This window comes from Mauremys mutica, chromosome 3, assembly GCF_020497125.1.
Source record: "Mauremys mutica isolate MM-2020 ecotype Southern chromosome 3, ASM2049712v1, whole genome shotgun sequence".
Lineage (NCBI taxonomy): Eukaryota > Metazoa > Chordata > Testudines > Geoemydidae > Mauremys > Mauremys mutica.
In genome coordinates this window covers 153,742,192-153,764,917 of record NC_059074.1, presented here as the reverse complement: position 1 = coordinate 153,764,917, position 22,726 = coordinate 153,742,192, and the positions used below count along the sequence as shown (strand labels likewise).

The 22,726-nt window shown below is 44.3% G+C and overlaps 1 protein-coding gene across 3 annotated transcripts; it reads right to left on the bottom strand.

Annotated features, from left to right (window-relative positions):
* Positions 1 to 532: 532 nt before the first annotated feature.
* On the bottom strand, positions 533 to 22,541 carry FOSL2 (FOS like 2, AP-1 transcription factor subunit). 3 transcript variants are annotated; one of them, XM_045010408.1, is made up of 4 exons: positions 21,615 to 22,541; positions 12,720 to 12,974; positions 8,539 to 8,646; positions 533 to 7,166 (listed from the first exon to the last, which is right to left on the bottom strand). In XM_045010408.1, the coding sequence occupies exons 1-4, from the start codon at positions 21,711 to 21,713 to the stop codon at positions 6,657 to 6,659; spliced, it is 972 nt and encodes a 323-aa protein (XP_044866343.1). In that variant the 5' UTR covers positions 21,714 to 22,541; the 3' UTR covers positions 533 to 6,656. The 3 variants fall into 3 exon arrangements, with proteins under 3 accessions (XP_044866343.1, XP_044866345.1, XP_044866344.1); XM_045010410.1 differs by lacking the exon at positions 21,615 to 22,541 and adding an exon at positions 21,133 to 21,208; XM_045010409.1 differs by lacking the exon at positions 21,615 to 22,541 and adding an exon at positions 20,136 to 20,403.
* Between the last annotated feature and the right edge of the window lie 185 nt (positions 22,542 to 22,726).

The following is a 22,726-nucleotide window of genomic DNA, read 5'->3' as shown; positions in this document are numbered from 1 at the left end:
GAAGCCAACATGGCTAATTATGTATTGCCTAACAAAAATTGCTCCTGTGTTTTCCACTGGATACAGGATCCTTTAGTTCCTGTCCTAAACTGTAACATAGTGTTGCTGTGTGCGGGTAAACAGATACCACCTTCCACCCCAGAGACAGCTGCTTTTCATAGATGGGCGAAGTTATCCCTGTATAAATCCCCAGGTAAATGCAGGGTGCTTCCATAGACTAGCTAGGTACCCAGGACCAGAATTTAGTCCCCAGGTTGGAAGCTTTGAGTCCTTCTGTCTGAAAGATGGTAAAGCAGGTCATCACCTCTTGCATTTTCTAGTTCCAGCCCCTTCTTTTTGAAGGCAAGAGAAAGGGATTAATGCAGTATTTGCTTTTTAGCCCATTTGGTTCATTCCGTTAGTGTCTGCCCTGTTTACCAGCGTTGCTGCTGAACAGCTGTGTGGATTACACCCCCTTTGATGAAAGAAGCCCTGAAATGCTTTACAGATAGGCATCAGTAGCCATTTGTTTGGAGTGAAGGAACATGCAAGCTTTTAATTGTTCACGGCCAAGACAGCCTTTTAATGACTTCAGTTAACAGAGAGAAGAACTCCAGTTAGCTCTCGCTATACAAAAAGTGTCCACAACGTCATTAAAACAGGATTTACAAGTGTCATAACTCCCAGCAGCATCGTCAACAACACAGGCAATCATTACAACTGAGCACCGTGGGAGAGGAGGAACAAACCATGAAGGAATGGAAAGAAAAGAAAGAAGGATGAAAAGAAGAGGGGGGAGGGAGAAAAAAAACTTCATTCTTCTTTTCCAATCTAAATTGATTTTATTCTACAAAATGCTACTCCGCTAAAATTGTAAAAGCAAAACTGTTTTAATATGTTCTTTCGTTCATAGCAGCAAGCTTTCTCTAACAAGCTTTTTGTTTTAGTGCAAATACTGTAGGCCTGTATTACAGTAAAATAACAGAAAAGAGACAACACCAGAGAGATTGCTTCAGAGCCAAGATTTTCCATGATCACAAGAACTATACAAAGATCAAAATGAGCAAAGAGTCCCAATTTAGCAGTCACCTTTAAGAACCTTCTTGATAGGAATCATTTCACCCCAGGCAAAAAGAAAAAAAATCATTATCTAAATTTGGGGCGGGGGGGGGAATAATGGTGCCCCAAACATACATAGATCGCCACAGATTTGTATGAATCTTGGGAGTCTGAGTCCAATTTCTCTCACACCAGTTTTATACCAGTGTAACTCCACTTATTCCCTTTTCAGAGGTGTTACTCCTGATTTACACACATGCAAATGGAATTAGAATCAGGCCGTTTTCTTCAAGGATCTTAAAGTAGACTTCAGTTGACACTAGTAACTTCTCGCTCTAATAAAGATGCACTATCCCTTATTGATGTTACTTTGAACTACACAGTATATCTAAATATATACACAACATTTTATCCTCTCATTGAGCAAAAACGATCAGATACCTAGTTTCTACACATTTTTAATATCAAGTAACCACAAACAAGAAAGTGGAATAACCCTTTAATCATACGGTGAGAACAATTAAGTAGAACAGACAGGATTTTATTATTATCTTGTACTCTGAGATTTGTCCCCAGCCCCAGCTACTGTTCACAAAGGAGTGATAATGCATCTTTAAAAACAAATATCTCTATACATTTTATACAGACAAGAAAAAAATAATTCAGGAATCTTTTTTTTTCCTTTTTAAGTAAAAGAAAAAAGCATTATTAACCAGCAAAACCAAACAATTGAAGTATTTTTAATGCTCTCATTATTATATCCAGGTCTGGAACAGAGAAAGAGATGTAAACATGACAAATAAATAAGAAATAAAATGTAAATTGTTCCCTCCTTTCTTAAAACATTTGATCTGGCCTTTCTGATGAGAATGATCTTGTAATGGTCACTGTGGAAATTATTATTTTAAAGCATTTCAGAACTCTGCTTTAGAGTTGGAAAAAACCAAACCAAACCAAAACAGGAACATGAGTTGGGAGGATGTTAAGTTAATGGTGGGCAGAGCTGTTGGAGCAGACACAAAATGTTTGCCTGCCAATAAATAATGAGATACTAGGCTTTTTTAGGATGAAGGCCAGGTGGATCCTACATACAGAAAGCAGCAAAATGAAGGGTTCAGATGAATTTAATAGATCATTTAGATAATATTTAAAAAAAAAATAAACCAACCCAAACTATTGACCCCCCAGCAGGTTGGTCCCAGGCCTATCACTCAGCTTTCAGACTAGTCAGCCCCCTCACCAAAGAGGAAGGAATAGATAGGGGCCATGCCAGAGCTGGGAGGGGATGGGAAATGGGCTGAAATTAGCATGAGAAAAAGCATGTGGAGGTTGAAAGAATGTTGCCTTTGATTTAGGTTTCCTTTGCTGCTGCTCCTCCAATTCAGGAGCGATTTACTTTAAATGTGACAGAGTCCTGTGGAATCTTATAGACTAACAGACATATTGGAGCATAAGCTTTCATGGGTGAATACCCACTTCGTCAGATGCATGCACACTTTAAACATGTGCTCGGGTGCTTTACTGAGCCGGGGCCAGACACTGGAGGACTGATCCAAAGCCTGTTGAAGTCAATGGAAAGATGGCCATGGATTTACATAGCCTTTGGATCAGACCCTAGTTGCGATATGTCCCCAACTACAAAGAGAACATTTGGAGACATTGCACATTTAGAAATCACCATGACACAGGTGTACATGGAGATTCCTGGTTGCAAAATGGTGGAGCATATCACTGTCTGACAGAGGGCAGGTGAAACTGACACTGGGAAAAGATGAATCCCGAGCCAGCTCACAGCAGCAGAGAGGTCATGCTGTGTCTGATTTGCAACAGAGTAAGCAAAGCCAAGGCTACCTGCCCTGATAAGCCTCCACTCAAGTGGAATGCACAAGCCCTGTGGCCTAACAACAGAGGTTCTTAACCTGGGATTCCCTGAAGGGTTTCTGAGGGAGGGGGCAAAGAAAGCAGATGGAAAAGGCTGCAGAGCTTCTAGATTTTCCCCTCTTGCTTTCTGTTTGTTTTAATTTATAAGATACACAACTATAAAAACTGTCACAGCTGACAAGTGGTCCAAGGTATTTTCAGATATTAGAAGAGGGTTCCTCTGCTCCTAACGGTCACAAACACACTGCCTAAGGGGTCACCACTCAGCAGGGATGCTGCTGTCTTGGGCTCAGCTCTGAAGTGCTCACTGAAAGATCAAAACAAGGGGAACAGTGAGGGCAGGAGCAGGGCCGGCTCCCGGCTTTTTTGCTGCTGCAAGCAAAGCAAAAAACAAAACAAAAAAAAAAACAACCATGGTGCAGAGAGACCAGAGCGGCGAACCAAAAACAAAAATTAAAAAAAAGGCAGCCACGCCACCCTAGATTTGGGCGGAATGCCGCCCCTTAGAATCTGCCGCCCCGAGCATGAGCTTGCTCGGCTGGTGCCTGGAGCCAGCCCTGGGCAGGAGGAAGGTGAGTACCAGGGAGGAGGCTGGGGCTCCTTTGGGTAACATCTCAACGAACTAGGCCTAAAGAGGAGCCTGGTTCTCCCTCAGCTGTATGCCCATGTCACAGAGATGAGGAGTGGGGTTCTATGGCTTGGAGGAGAGACAGACACAGGCCAATACTCATAGACTTTGAGGTCAGAAGGGACCATCATGATCATCTAGTCTGACCTCCTGCACATTTCAGGCCACAGAATCTCAGGCGCCCACTCCTGTAATAGACCCCTAACCTCTGGTTGAGTTATTCAAGTCTCAAATCGCAGTTTAAAGACTTCAAGTTACAGAGAACCACCGATTTACACTAGCTTAAACCTGCAAGTGTCCCAGGCCCGTGCTGCAGAGGAAGGCCCAATTAAGTTTAGGCCCAAACTTGCCCAATTAAGCAGAAGAGGATCTGATATCTGGAGGGGGGGGAAAAAACTTGAGACATCTTATAGAAAGCAATCCAGATGTGAAAAGATAATTTCTCATTTCTGGGACTAACTCTGGCTGGCTGGCAAAAGAGGGTTTTATAGGCAGGGGAAAGGACACTTGAAAATTTCTTTCAGAAACATTCTATTTTGCTACCCTGATTGCCCACAAAAGCTGGCTAGGTCCTCCACTCTTGGACAGATTTCTCTCCATCCCTCCACAGTAATGAAAAGGACTGTCTGATCCCAAATCAAGTAGATAGCTGATGGGATTGTGAGCATCACCTGAAGACACATTAGAAGATGGGACAAGTTATTTTTCAAGACACCACAGATTCAGTTTGGTACTAAGGAGACTTTAGAAGAGCCTTTTGCTCACACAACCAGTTTTGTAATCTTCAGAAAGATGGGGAAACAGGTACCTACTCAGTTCTTCTTAATGGGTATGCTAATCATGAATTAATTCTAGGGAGGTCCCTGCAGAACAGTGGCTCAGGTCAACTGGCCCGGGGAGAAATTACATGTGTTTAGGAGTCACCGCTTGTTAATATTATCTTCTGCCCTGCATGAGTGGAAATGAAACATAGGAGACATTTTACAGAATCTTCTCTGGGCTACTTATTGAAAAATGTTTAAAATCATTTACCTTTATTTCCATTAATCAGTTAAGTTTTGCACTTCAACTAAGGACAATGAAACTAACTGGTTAGTTTTACCTTTGGTCTGTAGTCAGTTTTGGGTCTCTGGCACTAGCATAATGTAAGGAATGTTCACATAATTAAGAAAAAACAGAATCAATGAATTTCAGTTTCATGAACAAGTCACTAAAACATTTCTGTTCCTGGCAAGTTTTGTAAATGCGTGGGTTTGGTTTGGTTTTAAAGAAAACCTACATTCAGACAGTATCCCTTTAAAACTGATACAACAGTGAGGGTCTGATAGAATCCATGATTACTACATAAAAAGCCCAAACCTCTGAGGTGCTGAGTACTGTTAAATCCCAATAGAGGCAGTAGGACCCGAGGGTGCTCAGCATCTCACAGGATTGGGCCCTAAAATAAAACACTGCACCAAAGATTTCTCCACAGTCCAGCCTAATTCAGAACATACCCAGATTTCAATTGATAAACCAAAGATTATACCACACACAATTAGATATGCTGACACAGCAGCATCAACGGACAGACTAATGGAGATACTCTTTGAATGCACTGAAATGAGCTCTCAGCTACTACACCAGGAGCCTGACCCAACATCCATGCACTCGATCTTGGAAAACCCAATGGTGCACCTGAGCACGGTGTGCAAGCACCATCAACTTCAGTAGGAGTTGGACTTGGCTCCAGAGGAGTTGAGGTTAAGCATATCACTATTTTCAGTAGTGAACATTAATTTTAAATGGCCATGCCCATTGCGTGCACTCAGCACTGTCAGCTGAGACCCTGCGTAGGAGAAGACAGAGGATCCACTGTTAGAGGCAGAGGCTCTGCTTGTCTTGAATACCAGAATTAAAAATCCCCCAATCCAGCAAGTAGCAAAATACAACAGGGGCTAGGAATCAAGGTGCAATGATACAGACAAGGAAAGACAGCAGAGATGCAAATTGCATTGTTGCCTGGGTGACAAGAGAACATTCAGGCAATTTCACCCTTTTGTTCTTAGTAAATCTCTTTCCTGGACGAGGAATGTCACTTCCTCGTCAGTGATATGTTCTGGAAATATGGGCTGAGGAAGAAGGGTTTGCCCATGGAGTGGAATCAGCATCTGAGTCAGGCACACTGAGAAGGAGGAGGAGGAGGAGCAGGATGCATTGCGCCCAAGGTGGCAGTTGGCCAGGGTGAAGGAAACAAAGGATCCAGCAGCAGATTTGACAAACACTAATTACAGGAGAAATGCTGCCAAAGACACCGGCTAGTGGAAATGGACTCTGGGATCCTATCAGCTACCGGGGCACCATTCCAGTTCCCATTACTAGGCATTCTGCTAATCTGACCTTTACAGCATGGGGGGGGGTAGGGGGGAAAACGGGACAACACGTCCAACTCACACCCTCCAACTCCTCCAAACAAATCTTCCCCTCAGTTCATGACGTCCTTGCCACTGAGCTTGTGGGCTATTGACTTACAAGCGCCATCCCTGTGACCAAGCATTTGTGACTCCTCCCAACACTCCCCATCTTGACAACAGCAAGAATTTCCCACAGCCCCTCCCAACATCATCCGCAGCAGCTAACAAAGATCATAACAAGCCTTTAGAGTGGATATCGACTAGATGAAATGTCATGGGATCAGTAACAGAAAGAGAGAGAGATCAACGAACCAGAATGAACTAAGCACAGAGAGTAACTAATCAGATCAGTTCACAAAGGTAGGGGGTGACTAGTGATTTTCTGCAGCTTGCCTCCAGTCCTGGCCAAGCGTGTTTCCCAAGTCCATTAAACACACAAAGAGGTTTCCATAGGTAGCGCCTCCAGAGGGGAGATTCCCCTCTCCAGATGGACTGGGCATGTCATTTCCACCATCACCATTTCTTCCATGGAGTTTACATTTGTTCTTGTTCTTCCTGCTCCAGGAGGCTCCTGGAGCTACATTTCCCCTTCTCTTGCTCTTGCTGCCCTTGTGCTTGAACGCCCTTGTCCCTGTCTTTAATCTTGTGGAGGAGGTTCTCCCCCCACAGTCCTGGGTGGCGATGTAACACACTGGCAAATGTGGGACACAGGGAGGTTACAAGGCCAACAGGGTTGGAGAGTTCAAGGAATCTGAGGACTGGTCACCGCTGCTGCTACTTCTCCGGTGAGCTTTGGAGCATGACTCCGAAGGGGAGAGAGGAGACTCCTGATCCAGCACGCTGGGGTACGTGAAAACTAGGTTGGAGGTGCCAGGGGTGATCGCGGGCGTCGAGGTCACCACAATGGGAGTGTTGAGTGGCTCCTCCCCATAAAACCCCCCTGCAATGCTGATGGGCTTAATGACAGATCTCTGAACTTTGTTGAGGCCCAAAGAGGAGGATGGGATCTCTTCTTCCACTGGCTCCTGCTTCACCACCACTGCTCCACTCACTCCAGTCCGGACAGTCTGGAGGCTGTGAGATGGTGGGGTGCGTCGCTCCTCGGGGCTGATTTTGCACACAGGGCCATGAGCCACCAGCATGAACTCCAGCTTATCCTTCTCTTTCTGGAGTTCAGCGATCTCCTTCTGCAGCACCGATTTCTCTTCCTCCAGCTCCTCCGTTTCCTGCAGACCGAGGAGAAATAAATAAATGACGTGAGGGGAGAGAGCAGTGGGCAAAGTCGGAGCCTTAGCAGAATGTGCTAAGCACAGAGAGAAGCTGAGCAGATATGCTACATACCCCTCTCAGAGACCATCTATGAGCAGTAAGAAACATAGCAACCCTTTGGGAGCTACCACTTTGGCTCTGCAAGAGTGTGTTTGGTACTGCCTGTCAAAGAATGTACCCCTGGGACCTCAGAGACTGCTGGTCCTTGCTGCAGTGGAGCGTGCCAGCCATAAATGGGTATTAGGGGAATCTCAAACAATGATGCATGGCATCCAGGGTGCAGAAGTACAAGTTATGAATGACAGAGAAAAGCCTGCCTCTACTTCATTCTCAGGGTGGCCCTTCCTCCACCACTGCTGTAGTGCCTGGGGCTAATCTGCCATTGCGTGTTAAAGGAAAGTTACCGCCGTTTCACCTGGCACATTTCAAACGCTCAAAACTGCTTTGGGCATTTAGCCTAATGTAAAGGGGTTCCACTGGCCTGAGTTTCCACTCCTGGTTCCATGCTCATCCCCAGCCAGCTGTCCCCTTTTGCTGTTATCCCAGCTACTCAGGCACCAACAACTCTGTGAAGCGAAGAGACCCCCGGGGAAATTCCAGATGGCTCCTAATCACTGCAGTAGGCAACTAGGTTCTGGGGCGGAACAAGTGATGTATTGGTCCTCATATGAAAACCAAAGTATCTTAGGCACTTGTATGGCCCCCATTATTATTGTATCTGAGCACCTCACTATCGTTAATGTTTTTAACCTCATAACGCCCCTCTGAGGCAGGGGAAAGCTGTTATCCCATTTTACACCACTGGACCATCCTACCTTTCCAGGGGACTGTAGAAAGAGCCTTCTGGAGTATACTGGGATTTGCAATAGGGGTTTAACCTATTCAATTACTGCAGCATGAATTAACACAAACAAATCATATCATGTAAAGAGAAAATCTATACTGATAATCAAGCTCTGACAAGAAGGTGGGGTTTGGAGGGTGTGACAGTGAAACAACTTTATATGCTTATAACTTGGGCAAACAACAAGAGAGTTGTGGGGGGAGGGGCACATGGGTGCAAGTGTAATACTCCTCACATAGGCTGAACCCAGGATATTGAGCACCACAGCACATAACTCTACCACATGAGCTAAAGGAGCAACTTCACTAGCTGATAGCAGTAGGAAGCAGTGATTTTTTAGCCTGACTTGAACCAGCCACTGAAAGGGAACGTGGTACAAACGTTGCAGTGTACTTGTGTCACCCACCGGCAGGAGGAGAGGCATGGTTTAGAGTGACCCAAGGGGTGTATATCCAGGAGGGGAGAGATGTGTGCAGAGTACATACCGCCTGGAGTTTCTCTGTTAGCTCTCGACGCCTGTTACGACACTTAGCAGCTGCCAGCTTGTTCCTCTCTCTCCGGATCCTTCGCTTCTCCTCTTCCTCAGGTGACAGCTGTAGGCACATACCAAAAAAATAAACTCAAAACCAAACCACAAGATCTGAGCAAATCCTTCCTTGCACTTTGTGAACAGTAGTTCACCACAGAGCGAAAAGGGCCTGATTCTATGAGGTGCTGCACACGCTCAACTCCCAGGGAGGTGGCTGGAAGATGAAGGCGCTCAGCATCTCTCCTAGGATTGGCTCCCTAATGAAGAGGGTCGAAGCAGAGAGGGGCACGACAGGCCTGTGCAAGAAGACAGTGAATCTGCAGCCAAGGCCAAGCAGACAGTGGCTGGCACATTAAGCAAAACCAGAGCAAGATGTTGTAAGCGCCTCTTTCTTGAAACAAAATATCTGCTTCTTTCCACACAAGCACAGTCGTTAACCTGAAGGTCAGGGACCAGATCCTCAGCGAGTGCAAATCAAAGTAGCTTTATTGAAGTCAACGGAGCTATGCTAATTTACACCAGCTGAGGATCTGGCCCCAGAGTTCCAAGCACCAGCCAAGATAACACACTGTACTTCCTGTATCTGCAGGCAACCATCCAGCAACATAAAAAGACCCCTGGGGCAGATTATGTTCTCTCAGAAGCCCATGGAGTGACACTGTTGTAAATCCAGAGTACTCAAGGGCAGCAGATGACCAGCAATGTCCAGTCAAGTCAGGCTCAAAAATCTAGGTTTGGGGACAACATTTGCAAAATCTCACAGAAACAGAAATTCTTCCATCGTTATAGATACCAGGCCAGCTCCTCAGCTGATGTAAATCCGCACACTGAATGAACCCCATGCTGCTACCTAGACTTACACCAGCTGAGGATGCTGGCCCACCATTTTTAAATACCAATGCAAACTAGCTTTTTGTTTGGATTTTATCACTCCCATGCAGGGTTCACAACTAGAACACGAGAAGCAAAGAGTAACGCTGGGCCAGATCCTCAGCTGGTGTGTACCGAGACAGCTCCACTGACTTCAGACTCGCTCTGCAGCTTTAAACCAGTAAGGATCAGTCCCACTGATTAGAAACAAAACTGAAACTGACTAATCTGGTGTTAACCTCCAGGTTGATCGAATGCAAAAAAGTAAATTGTCAACAAATAATGGAAGCTTTTTAACTAAAGAAAAAAAGAAAAAACTTTCAGTTTTAATACCTCCAGGGCTGTGAACAAGCTAGTCATCATTTTCAGTATCTGTTCTTTTTTATGATTTTTTTTTTTAAACTTTGCCTAACTTCATTCTGGGTTTTTATTTATTTATATATATTTGTGGCAGTCATTCCCGTTTCAGGAAGTTCATTTTAATCTGTGTGTGTTCCCCCTCCCACCAATCCCATTGTGCTTTTGGTCTTTTATTAACTTTATACATTTCTGTGATTTTTATTTTGGATTGCACACACATGGATTTTTATTATGTATAAAATGTACATATATGTGTGCATATACAATATATACAGTTTATATGGCCCCTGCTCAGCAGAGCCCTAAAGCACATGCTTAAATTGTCAGCTGACCTAGGGCCTATGGATGGGATTCTCAAAAGCACCAATGGGATTTAGGAGTACAAGTCCCACGGAAACATATTTCAGACCAAAATTTTCTTCCCAGTAATTTCAATTCTGTTTAATGATCTGGCTCAGGTTGCCACTTTAACAAGTCCCATGAATAACCACGACTGGTGACAACTCAGGCCCTGATCTGGCACAGAATATTTTCATTTGTAACATTAACTGGGGCCTAAAAATAGAAACAGACCTTGGTGTTTTTAAAGGAGGCCAGTTCTGCATTGTTTGTACCCCTTTTGTATTCATTCTGCGTGAATATGCTACTAGATAGGTTTGTCGGCAGAAACATTCACCAGAACAGCCTATTTTCAGCAACTATTACAGAATATTCTCAGAAAATGAATTATGAATTTGATTCATGAGCCCACACAGCAGAAATCTGATCCTAGTAGCCCCATTCAGCCCATCAGGTACCGAACACAGCATACTTCTAATCAGCACAGCTAGAATCTGAAGGACCCACAATGAAATCGCTCACAAACAAGCCACAGGCCAGGAATCACTGGCAGACATTCTTCAGGAAATAAAGTCACACAACAATCAAATTGGAGGATATCGGGAGCTCTTCATGGCCCATTTGTGAACACAGAGGTAACGTTTGTCATATAATTTGTTGCTAATTATTCCTCTAGTTCTAGTGCCAGCTTTCCTCCACTTTAGATAACAGAGCATTGGACCCTAGTGCAGCACAAGACCTATGCACCTCTTTACTCCTAATGGAGGATTGGGCTCTTCTTGAGCAGACATATGCTTATAAAAATAGGGCTTAAAAATGGAACTGTGTTAGCCCTCTGCACCAAGGGGATTTTCATTCATGATGAGCAATGTTAACCCCTTGCCTGCCTTTGAAATCTCAAAAAAACAGACAGGCTAAAATAGTCAGACTGACAATCAAAACAGATGATGGGGGAAGTAAAAGCAGGGCTTATTGTTTGATTAAAAACAGACCTTGTGCAATACCCATCTAACCTGCTGGCCAGACGCAGTGTCCCATTGCATTTCTCTGCAAAGGTGTGCACAAGTGCAGCTTCAGAGTAACACAGGGCGATCCAGATTATTTATAGTTTCTTTAGAAGTGAATTTCGCACTAATGGCAGGCACTGGTTTGACTGCCCTGGAGGCTGCAGTCTGCTATTAATCCACATAACAGGTACAGTGTGAACAGTGGCAGTCCAAGCTTGCCCACACCAGCCATGCTAATGTCCCTGAGCGGCAAAGCCCTGGACAAAACGGGCTCAGTTGACAAGATCATTCAGTCCTTGCGCAGACTGCCACCAAGGGATGGGATGTTGTTGGGTTTGCCATGTGGACACCTACCCATTAGGAAATAGACTTCGATCTCCAGCCGCCCCCTACACAGACGGCTCTTCTTAATAAGCATATGTTTGCGCAGTAAAAGCCTCCCACGGCCCAGTTCTGGTTAGTTTCACGCTCATGCCAGCACACAACACTGGAATCAGAGTGGGACCAGCTAGTTGGGGTGCACATGGGAAGAGGAAGGAATTGGCCCAGAGGAGAAGGGATGGTGTGGCACTCCAGGGTCAGCCCTCCCTCCTCCTCCAATCCCCTGGTTTTGTTTTTTTAAGCAGATTGTGTAAAACTCAGCTCTTCTGAGGTTTTCTCCTGTTTGAGGCCCCAGCCAAATAAACTCAAACTGAAACCCAGTCTAGACTACAGAGTTTCACCTGGTTTTGATGTGAAGCCACAGATTGGCCCAGACTTGTGAAGCCTTTGAAGGAGCTTGGCAGAATTACAATTTGTAATGATGTCACAGCAATAAAATTACCTCCTTTCGTGCAATATGCTGAGGGACCTGAAAGGCCTGTATAAAGCAAGGGCCAGCCCTGGATGGCAGGATGGAAAGGAGTGTGATCAGAGTGTGCTCTGCTCCAGAAATCTGGAACAGACTGAACAGTGCTTGGAGCAGCCCTGTGGCACTCCTAGGACAGAAGGAGTGGAAACGTGAGTGAAAGCCACCTTTCTCCCCATCACTCACACACACACACACAGACACGCACACACAGGATCTGGCGCTAGGAATTAATTAACCTACCACCAAAATGCAGCCACCTCTGAAAGGGAAACCTGGCAGCTATTTAACAAAGCACCATAACACCACATATCAAATTGAGGACAGGAAGTGAAGAATATGTTACCCATTGAAAAATGCAAGGAGGGGGGAGTTTTAGGGAGACAAAACAATTGGCCAAATAGAATTTAGTCAGCCATAGAGGAATTAAAACCCTCTTACTCTTGCAAAAGGTGCCATGGAATCCTTGTAAAGCCACAAGTTGTCTGGGCCTTGGGCTTTTAGGCATCACCCATAAGAAAGCCCTTCCAGCAACACAGTACCAACCTGGGGTGGGTATCAGTCAGTTTCAGACAAGAGCACCACCTACTGAATCATCAGCCCTATTACTTGCAGCACCCAAGTTTGTCTTACAGTTGCCCATCCAAACACCAGCTATAGCCAAACCTGCTTAGCTGGCAAGTTAGGATGAGGCAGTCTATCCCCGGTGGTTACCTGCTCATCTCTTCTCCTCCTGCCCACTGTGGTCCCAATAGTTTTTATGACACCAGGTCTCTGAAGGGCTGTATGTCCACCAACTGAAGACAGGCTGGGCAGAGGATGGTTGTAGGGATGTGAGCGAGAGTAGGGACTCGACATGGAGGTGATCACGGTGGGCTGGACCATCCACTGCAGGTCTTGGCTGGTTGTTATGGCATTAATGGTGGGAATAAAAGCACTGCCTGATCCTGGCATATCTATCCGGAATTTCTAGAAGGAGACAAAAAAAAGGGAGAGAGAAATCAGTACATGCACAATATTGATGTCTAAGCAGAAACAAGTGGAGAAGGAGATTCACTGGGAACAGGGCCAGCTCCAGGCACTAGCGCAGGAAGCAGGTGCTTGGGGCGGCTAAGGGAAAGGGGCAGCAGGTCCAGCTCTTTGGCAGCAATTCAGTGGTGGGTTGAAGAAAGAAGCGGTGGCAGTTGAGCCGCTGCCGAAGTGCCGCCAATCGAGGCTCCCCCCAGCCGCCACTTGGGGCGGCAAATACACTGGAGCTGGCCCTGACTGGGAAAATCTAAGTAGGTACCTGAACCAGGACGTAAACACCCGAAGCAGACGGACTCAGTGACCCATCGATATACAGATGGCATGGAGAGCTGCGCCTTTCCACAAGCAGACAGCATGGTGTGGCAACCAGCAGAACAGGTTGCCCCACACATGCCATGTAGTTTGCATGCAGAATAGCCTGTGTTTGCACTTGTTCCTGAGGAGTGGATGGGGCGGAGAGCACCTGCATAGACAGCACACGCCCCGTGCACCTTCTGGTACTTGAACAAAAACTAAAAGCCTCACAGTGGGAGCCTATCATGTTGAAGGATCTATGCTGTTCTGATGTGTGAAGTGAAAGGCCTTTTCGCTTGTCACAATGATTATTTGTACTTCTTGATGCCATTACGCTCGGGTGCAGTTTGGTTTTACTTCACTCCTGAATGAGACTACTGCCAAGCAACCTCTTCTTTCCCACCCCCAATCCCAAAGCAACTCCTTCCCTCTCCCCTCCAATCCCACTGCTGCCAAACGTCTCCTCTTTCCCATAATACACTTCCCCTCCCTGCAAACAGTGCTGTGTTGTATAGAAGCATTCACCCCACACAGCAAGTCATGGCCAAGTCTAAAAGGGGAATTGAGGAGTTTCTAGAAAAATACTTCTCCATCAATCCAGAAAAAAAAGGAAGAGAAACTTCAGCTATAAACACAAGCACCAAGTACAGTTTAGTGGAACCTTTTTACAGGGGATCTGTTCTGCCCATATAACACGGGAGCTTTGGCCAGAGGATATGGCTCTATGAATGGAAGGTTTGTCTAGAGAATTGCAGTGGTAGCAGAGAAACATCACAACAACTCAGGGCTTTCATTATGTGGAACCATGCTCACCACATACAGGTTCTAGGGTATAATGTGATCAGTCCAGCTCTGGGACGGTTATGTGCATGTATACATATTTTAAATGCAGCCTATAAAATGTGTTTCAGGATTCAGATTGGACAAGTTCCTTGCAGCTCTTGGCATTGTCTAGACAAAACAAGGCAGCAATAAAACCAAGACAATAGGTAATGATCTCCTCCATAAAACTTGTACACCTGGTTTCAGTCAGACTTAAGTAAATCCACCTGGATAATATGCTGGCACTAAACAACTAGGAAAACAATGATGTGTCCAGGAGGGGGAGACACGAGAGAAAGAATGCTTTTGTCTAGGAAGAGATCCTTTCAGGAGACACTCAAAGTTTAGATTAGGTTTTAAAGACATGTCTTGCACCAACATTGTGAACTTTGAATACAGAAGTGACAATAGAGTTTTAGGACCAGAGGTGAGAACTATCAGCTAACAACAGTTTGTGGCCCTTGAAATGATCCTGTGCAAATGCACATCTTTAGGTCAACAAAATGATATCACAGGAGTCACAAAACTGGAGGGATGGGAAATCACCACCACCATGACCCTGATTCAGGAGAGTAATTAAGCATTAAAGATGATCTTGAAGTTAAGCATGTGCTTAAGTGTTTTCCTAAATCAAGGCCTATAAAAATCATTTTTCAGATTTTTACAGGACCAGAACTTTAGCCATTGGACTCTGTGTGTCTAACATTGGCCCAAATTCCCAATGACTTCAACCCAACCAGAATTGGGCCCAAAAGAGCCACTTAAAACACAAAAAAATTCCAATGTAAAGCACCAGACAGCCCCAAACTAAGGGGGAAAGTTAGGAGAAGAAACAAATGAATCAGTAAATGGAGGCAATGTAAGAATGAACCTGTCCCCTGATATCAAACCTTCAGCAAAAGCCCCACCAGAACCTTGGGTCCTGAATCTAACAAGGTCTGGATGTACTCAAAACCGCACAAGGCAGGCCATTTTCCTGAGATCTCCAGACCTCTTGGGTCTACCTAATTAGTCAGAAGAATCTGCAAACTTCTGTACTGTTCTTCATCACTCCTATAAAGGAGTTTGCTGGAAAAAACAAACAAACTATATTTCCCACTCCTCCCCCTGTTCGCCAACAAGGTAAGCTATGCTTGTATTACAGGACAGGATGTCTTCATGTCTCCACATTATATAGCGTAACTAGTGCTGGGATGAGATAAATGAAAAATTACCAGGACATTAAGGTCACAAAGAGGAAGCATGAGCTAGTTTAGCAGTTAAAGAACAGTTTTGACAGTCAGGAGCTCTGGGTTCTACTTCAAACTCTGCTACTGATTTCCTGTATGATCTTCACCTTTCTGTGCTACAGTTCCACCACCCCCCTTTAAAGTGGGGAATAATTATTCTTACTGTCTTCACCTTGGTGTTGTGAGGCCAAATTAACAATTGCAAAATGTGTTAACAGCCCTGTATGGAAAGTACTACAGATGTGCAAAATTATCATTCAGCAGAGTTTATTGCAAACCTAAGGGTAATGACCCTTGCAGTGACATACATTCTGACCTTCAACTCCTCATAACCAGGAAGGAGTTCACATCTGACAGGTCATAAAAATTATAATAATCACCCAATTATCCGGATGAAGGGTCAGATACTAACTTCTCCCAATCCATTAGGAGATCAGGCCCTCTGTCAATGGAAAGGTCACTGCCCTTAAATTTGCAATCATACAGATCCAGTTCTTCTCAACACACCTATTCCTGGCAGTGGTAACAGTGCCAAACACAACCAGCTCAGGGGGCCAGTAACAAGATAAAGGCATCTATACAGGGTTAAGGCAGGGTTTTGTCTTGTAGATGGAACTTTAACTGCATCCTTGGATTGTGCTAAAGGCTTGGACCATCCATCTGTAAACCCAGGGTATTAGCCTTTGTGCCCAGACAAAATTGTCTCTGACAAGCTTAGAGGGAGAAGGAAATATCTGTAGTTTCTGCCGGGACACGTGTCCTCCTTTTCACTAGCCTGCTTTCTAATCCCTTAAAATGGCTTCAGAAAATTTCTGCTGAGACAGGCAACTCCGAAAGGTGTCAGTAAAAATCCTCCGTTATTATTCTCCTTTCGCCATCGAACTAATTACAGGATGTGTCACTATCACAAGACTGTCTTAAAAGACGCTCCACTCTGACTCACGTTGGGTCTCTAAGCCGAATGCACAATTACCTACTACATGTAAACGTGGTCGTTTCCACATTCTGTTTGGTGCTCGAGGGGCCATGATTCCCATTCTCCTTCCCATCTCGATCAACTCGCCTGCTTTACAAATCAGACACTCCACTGCCATTCACTTTCCCTTACAAAAATGCTAGTAGCCCCAACTCCTTTGCCACTGGAATGCCACAGTGGTTACCTACGAGGCATCTAATATTCTTTCAGGTCTAATCCACTGTGATACCGTAGTTTTCAGTGGCAGGCTCGGACCCCACTCCACCTCCTTTTGAAGTCCATTGGGTGCCAATTTCCTCCCCTCGCCTAGCAGGCCTGCATAATCTTGCCCTCACCTGTATCTCAGATCATTCCCCTTAGTCTGTCCACTGCTCTTCCCAGCTCTAACTATTTCTCCTTTCCCCTCAAACCTTCCATCATGTTGGCCCTTATTCCTGGAACACTCTCCCTACCCTCATCCACCAAGTTCTCCCTCCCTTAGTCCCCCTTCCTTCAAATCTCACTTTATAGCCTCTGGCATTCATCTCATCAGCAGTAATCCCCACACCCACCCTCTCCTGATTGGTTGTTTTATGTTTTATTTAGATTTCAGAAACAGACACCAAAGGACTTACAGTGCCATGGAGATTCATGGCACTATATACAATGTTTAGCAATAGTAAAATGGTAATGCTGCACACTTTAGATCCCAACACCCCACTCCGGAACGTACAACCACTGCAATATTGCAGCGCCATTGCCCTAGCACGGCCCCAAGCAACATGCAGATCAAGATACCATCACATTCCCTGGTAAAAGACAAACGCTCCTCTAGCTTTCACACTGTTTCACTACAAAAGGGCTAAGGTCTGTTTCCATTATAATCTAAAACATGGGACTAGGTAATGGCCTCCGATGCTCCATCTCCCAGGGACATTCCAAAGATAATGAATTAAATCTTGCCACAAAATGCAGAGGGATGGGCAAGATCAGTGGGTCACAAAGACCTGTATATACACCAGCAACTGTGTGATATTTCAGGCTGATGGGACTGCACTTTACGTTCCTCATCTTAATGGGGAACTTCCGTGCTGTTCCAAGTGAGTCACTGCTGCCCATGAACCCAAGAAAGGTTGATCCCCTCCAACCCAAATGATCCTATAAGAAATTAACAGCCCAATATTGCAAGCTTTTCTCATGCAGGTAGTTTCCTTGCAGGTCAGGCACTGCAGTGGGATAATATGTAGGAGGAAATCTTCCAGTTTGAAAGAGCAAATATATTATCCTCATTAAATGCTACATTTGCCACATGGCAAATTTGTTATTAGGAATATAATATTTTACATAACATTAAAAAACATCACAGTGCTGCACCATAAGGATAGAACAGTTACAAGGCATCAAAGTTTTGGCTCAGAAAGACGATTTCTGATGCAGCCTTTCTTGCTTCTGAAGAAGAAAGATTCAAAAGAAAACTTTGCAAGTTGTGTATTTTATGTGGTAATAAAACCGCTGATTTCCACAGTACAGAATCAGTGGAACAGAGCAATTCCTAAAACAGAGATGAGGCTTCTGTTTGATCCTAATCTACAAAATCTGCAAGGATCAAGGGGAAAGAAGACACTCAAGCGTCTTGAGAAGTCTCCCACATTTTTAAAGAAAACACTTATGTCCTTATTAAGCCAGTGTCCTGATCTAAAACCTATCAAGATAGTAACCTTATTTATTTTGGCATCCATATCAAACACACATGCACTCTCTCTCTCTCTCTAGCAGTTTGAAAGAAAAAACAACAAGGGGAAAAAAATAAAACCGGCTCATTTCATTTAGACTTCATTAACTCACACATTCAACACAGCCAATCAATGTGTCACAGCCTCTGCAAAATTCACTTGATCTACTGTATGTACTGAATTTGAAACATACAAAAAAAACAAAACAAAAAGCAAGAGCTCCAAGCTGTCCAAGCATGTTTAATTTCTCAACCCTCTTCTCTCCCCTCCTTTCTCCTCCCTCCTCACATTCACTGAAAACGGTGAATAATCTGATTCCAAACTACAATCCCTGGAAGCATTCCTACTGGGATTATCCTACAGAGGGCACCAACGAGGTATATTTGGAGTGAGCTGGGAAACTTTTGAGTCATTTCTGGTAAAAGTTCTTTGATGTGAGGAATGTCACAGGCTGGTACTGTTGGCAAAGCTTAATATAGGGTGATATTTTTTAAAAATGATCCTATGACTTCTTGATGCGTCTCCCACTCTTCCAGTTAATTTGTACAAATTATGCAAGAAACAATAATAATTGGTGGGGGGCGGGAGGGGAGATGAAGCAACCCTGGTGGGAAAAAAAGAGGGAGAGAGAAAGAAGAGAGGGAGAGAGAAGGCCAGCTGATGTAAACAAGTTATGAAATAATCTAGGTTTGTGTAACTGGCCCGATTGCGTAATGCTTTCCACAGAAGCCATGGATTTAGTTTATGCAGGCACATAAGCCTTTCTGAAGTGTTTTCCTAGGAAAACTAAAAGGAAAAAGGCCCATTTAAAAAAAAAAAAAGGCCAACCTTTTAGGTTCATCTAGTCACGCAACTTCAACAGGAAATATCTTCCATTCTTCTAGTTCCAATATTATTCAAGACCAGAAGCTTACAACAAGGAAAGTTATCTCAAAAATGTAACTAGATCCCATGAGTTCTGTAAGAGCTTGCATTCGGAGGGTCAAGAGACCAGGAAAACTGAACAGTAAATACCAACAAGCAGCAATCAGTGAGCTGAGGAATGTCTGAATACCAGAAGAAAGCAAAAATATCACTCCCTAGGTACGTAGAAAGCCTGGCTGATACAAAAACACATTCCATCCTCACAGACAGACACTATTTAAAAGGGAGGGGGGAGGCGCACTGTACTGGAATTATTTAAACACCTTCCAAATCAAATAAAGTCTACTTAAAAAGATGCCGTATATTTTAACTCCCTTGCAATAAAGGACCTTGAGACTAAGTATCACAGGACCTATTAAAGTAATAGCATATAGATGTCAAGGGAAGTAATGCTGTTTTGGTTCAGCTCACAAAACAGCTTGTCTACTTGGGAGAAGATGGTGGGGGAGGGAAGAGCTTCTAACTAAAACAAAGCAGGAGAGAGTTTCACAGATTTTATTATTTTTTAGTAAGTTACCTTGCGGATTCCTTGGCATGAAAGGCAGATGTAAACTATTATTGCGGAAAGGTACCAAATAACAAAGTAAGCTTTTACAATTAATAATAGTATGGAAATGGATATGCGTATTACACCAGGCTGTGAATTAGCCAACACTTGCTTTCTGCTTAGCCAATGATTATACTCTCCCTATGGGTGGATGGATTTTTTTTTAAACCATTCTTTCTTCCTTTCAATGTTTTATACTAAAAAAAGGGATAACTACTTCAATTAGGTTGGGGGAAGTCCCAAATAGAACTGTGACCCAAAGACCATGTAATGTTCTTTCAATTTTTCATTTTATTATTATTACTATTATTTTTAAGAGTCTGAGTCTCTTGACTGTAGGAATTGGAGCTAGATACCAGGTTTGTGTTCAGTGATACAATCTGAGTTATCTGAGCAGAAAACAGAAAGTCTTCTTTTCCAGGAAAGTTTGTGAAGCAGAGGAGCCAGGAGCAACCCTTCTTGGAGCATTCCCACCTTAGTCTTAAAACTATTGGTCTACTTAGAAATTTATCTCTTATCTACAGGCTTTGGGAGCAATCTGAAAGCAGACTGCTGAGATTAAGGTGTGATACTCTTGTGTAAAGATCAAGGACCCACCTCTGCATTTTTCACTCAGGCAAGCTGCCTAGGGATGTCAGGATCAGACCCTATTTCCTGGTGTCCTGTCTCTCATCAAGATTCTGAAATGTCACCAATAATAGATGGCATTTTGAAACACAAATGTAAACAGTAGTAACTAGCACCATTTCATTTGAGTTGAATGTTTGGTTGAATTCCTACAGAACTGGCAGTATTTCAGGTTACATTACATTCCCTTCTCTTTCCAAGGATAAATAAATGTCAGGGATTCTGACTTCCAAGTCTTCAGTGCCTGTTTGATGACATCTGCCATGGCTGTAGGTATGCTCAGCTAGCACATGGGATAAGTATAGCAAAGAACACTATTTTAGTGGATAGCAGAGTAAGAGTTGATATTTTTGGCACTGTGAAACATTTCATATAAGAAGTGGTAACGCAAATTCATTGCATACACTCAAATATGCACATAAGGTGCAGAGCAGCAGTCATACACTATATGCACAACACACTGCATGTATTTATATATAAACACATACACATTTCCATACACAGAGACAAATTGGTTGAAAGTAATTTTAATACACTCTCTTTTTTTGTAATTACTCCCACTAGGAAATCCACCAGGAATCCACACACACAGCCTCCAATCCCCAAACTGGCATAAAACGAAAGTATATGCGTTACAGTCTCCCTCCCTCACATACACACGTTGCTTCTTTCAGCCCCATATTAACTCCAGCAGAGGACAGCAGAACCCACGATGAGTGGCCGACCCAGTAATGTCGCGGCGGCGGCAGCACTAGGGTGTGTGTTTGCAGCACAGACCCCGCTGCCTCGCTGACAGCAACTGGATCGCTTGAGACGGTAGTTTCAAGAGGAAATATAAAGCAATACTTAAACACACACACACACACACCCCAAACACTTAGCTGCACTGGCGATTAAACGTTGCTTTTCTCTCCTGACCTGGCGTCCTGTAAATCCGTAGATTAGATTCCTCATTATTTACACTTACACAAAAACGCCCAAACTCTTGCAAAGACAGAAGTTGTTTTTCCCCTCCTTTTAAGGCGTGGACTCGGAGTGCCAAAGGATAGGCAGCACCTATTATTCCCCTAATCTCCAGCTAGGCAGAGGTCTGATAAAGGCGCTCAGAAAGTGGACTGGGTGTGGCAAGTGAACTTTGGTTAAGCAGATTTTTTTTCAGTATCTTACAGGAAAATGGCCCACAAAAGCACCATATAACAAGGATATTACAGACACACAGACGTTATACACAGCCACGCTATATTATTTAATCCTATCTGAAGCGGAGACCTGGTCTCAAAGTAAAACTCGTAGTATGCAAAGTGGAAGACAGAATTGTGTTACCTACTGTCCTTGGGTCCCACAGCAGAGGGTGCTCAGATGATCAGAAATAAAGATGCACTGAAGGGGGGTGGGGGAGAAGCTTTGATCATGTCAGTTGCATGGCAAGGTACCTGTGACCGCCCCTACCTGTTGTGCTGTGCCGCTGGAGTAAGTCTCTGGGTGGCCTGGAGAGCCGCTGCTGCCCCTGGAGGAGGTATCAAAGTTCCCGGGATAGTCCTGGTACATGATCCGAGGTAGAAGCCGGAGAGAAACACAAGGTTTTTTCCTTTACACACACGCTCTATTTCTCCACCTCTCTCGCCTGATTTTTATTTTCAGCCTTCCAACTGCACTCCGTAAAGATTTGTGGTTTTTTTTAAATAAAAAAAAGTTAAAATAAAGCCCTTTCCTCAACCTTTTCCTCCACTCAAGACTAGGGGGGAATAATATTCCCCACTTCACAAAATAGAGCCACTCTCTCTAATCCCAGAGGTCTTTGGTGCACTCCGAAAAAATGTGGATTTAAATTTTGCCGCAAAAAGAAGTGTAATTAGACGTCTCTCTTTGGTTTAGAGTCTCTTTCTATCTTAAAATCTGTCACATTTGCTCCGAAGAGAAAGGGGAGGAAAAAGAGACCTAAACACACACACTTAAAACGCGCGTGTCTATTGCCCTCCTTCAGACTTCCTGTGAATATTTGTTCTGGTTTCAACGCTTCTCTGGCTCTGTAGTTTTCAATCAAGAGGCTCTTTGCCTGCTATTTAATTAAGTCCTTTATAAAAGTGCCAGTTCCCTGCTCTCACTGGACTGGGTGACTCAGTCCAGGATTTTAGCCTCTTGATTTCTTTTTAAACTCCCTTAATTATTGATCTTTACACTTGCTGCCTGCCCGTCTCTGCCCGCGTGTGAGTCTCTCTCTTCTCCCCCCTTGTCGCCTGCCCCCCTTTCTGTCTGAGAGTCTCTCTGGTATCTTGTTCTCTGAGCTCCTTTGCTCTCCCTGGATGAGTCAGTGCAATGGCATTAGTTCAACTCCACACTCTTATTATCCAGCCCCTCTGAGAGCTGTACCATGTGGAGCCGCACACGTCAAACTCCCAGCTCGCCACACCCCACCTTGCGAAGGGGAGTCTCCCACCTGCCAGGGGGAGGGGGGAAAATCACCCCGCCCACTTGATCCGATTTGGCCAAACCCAGCCCGCCGCCTGCAAACCAATCTCAGAGCCCGGCAGGGCGAGACGGCACCATCCCCTGTGCGGCGG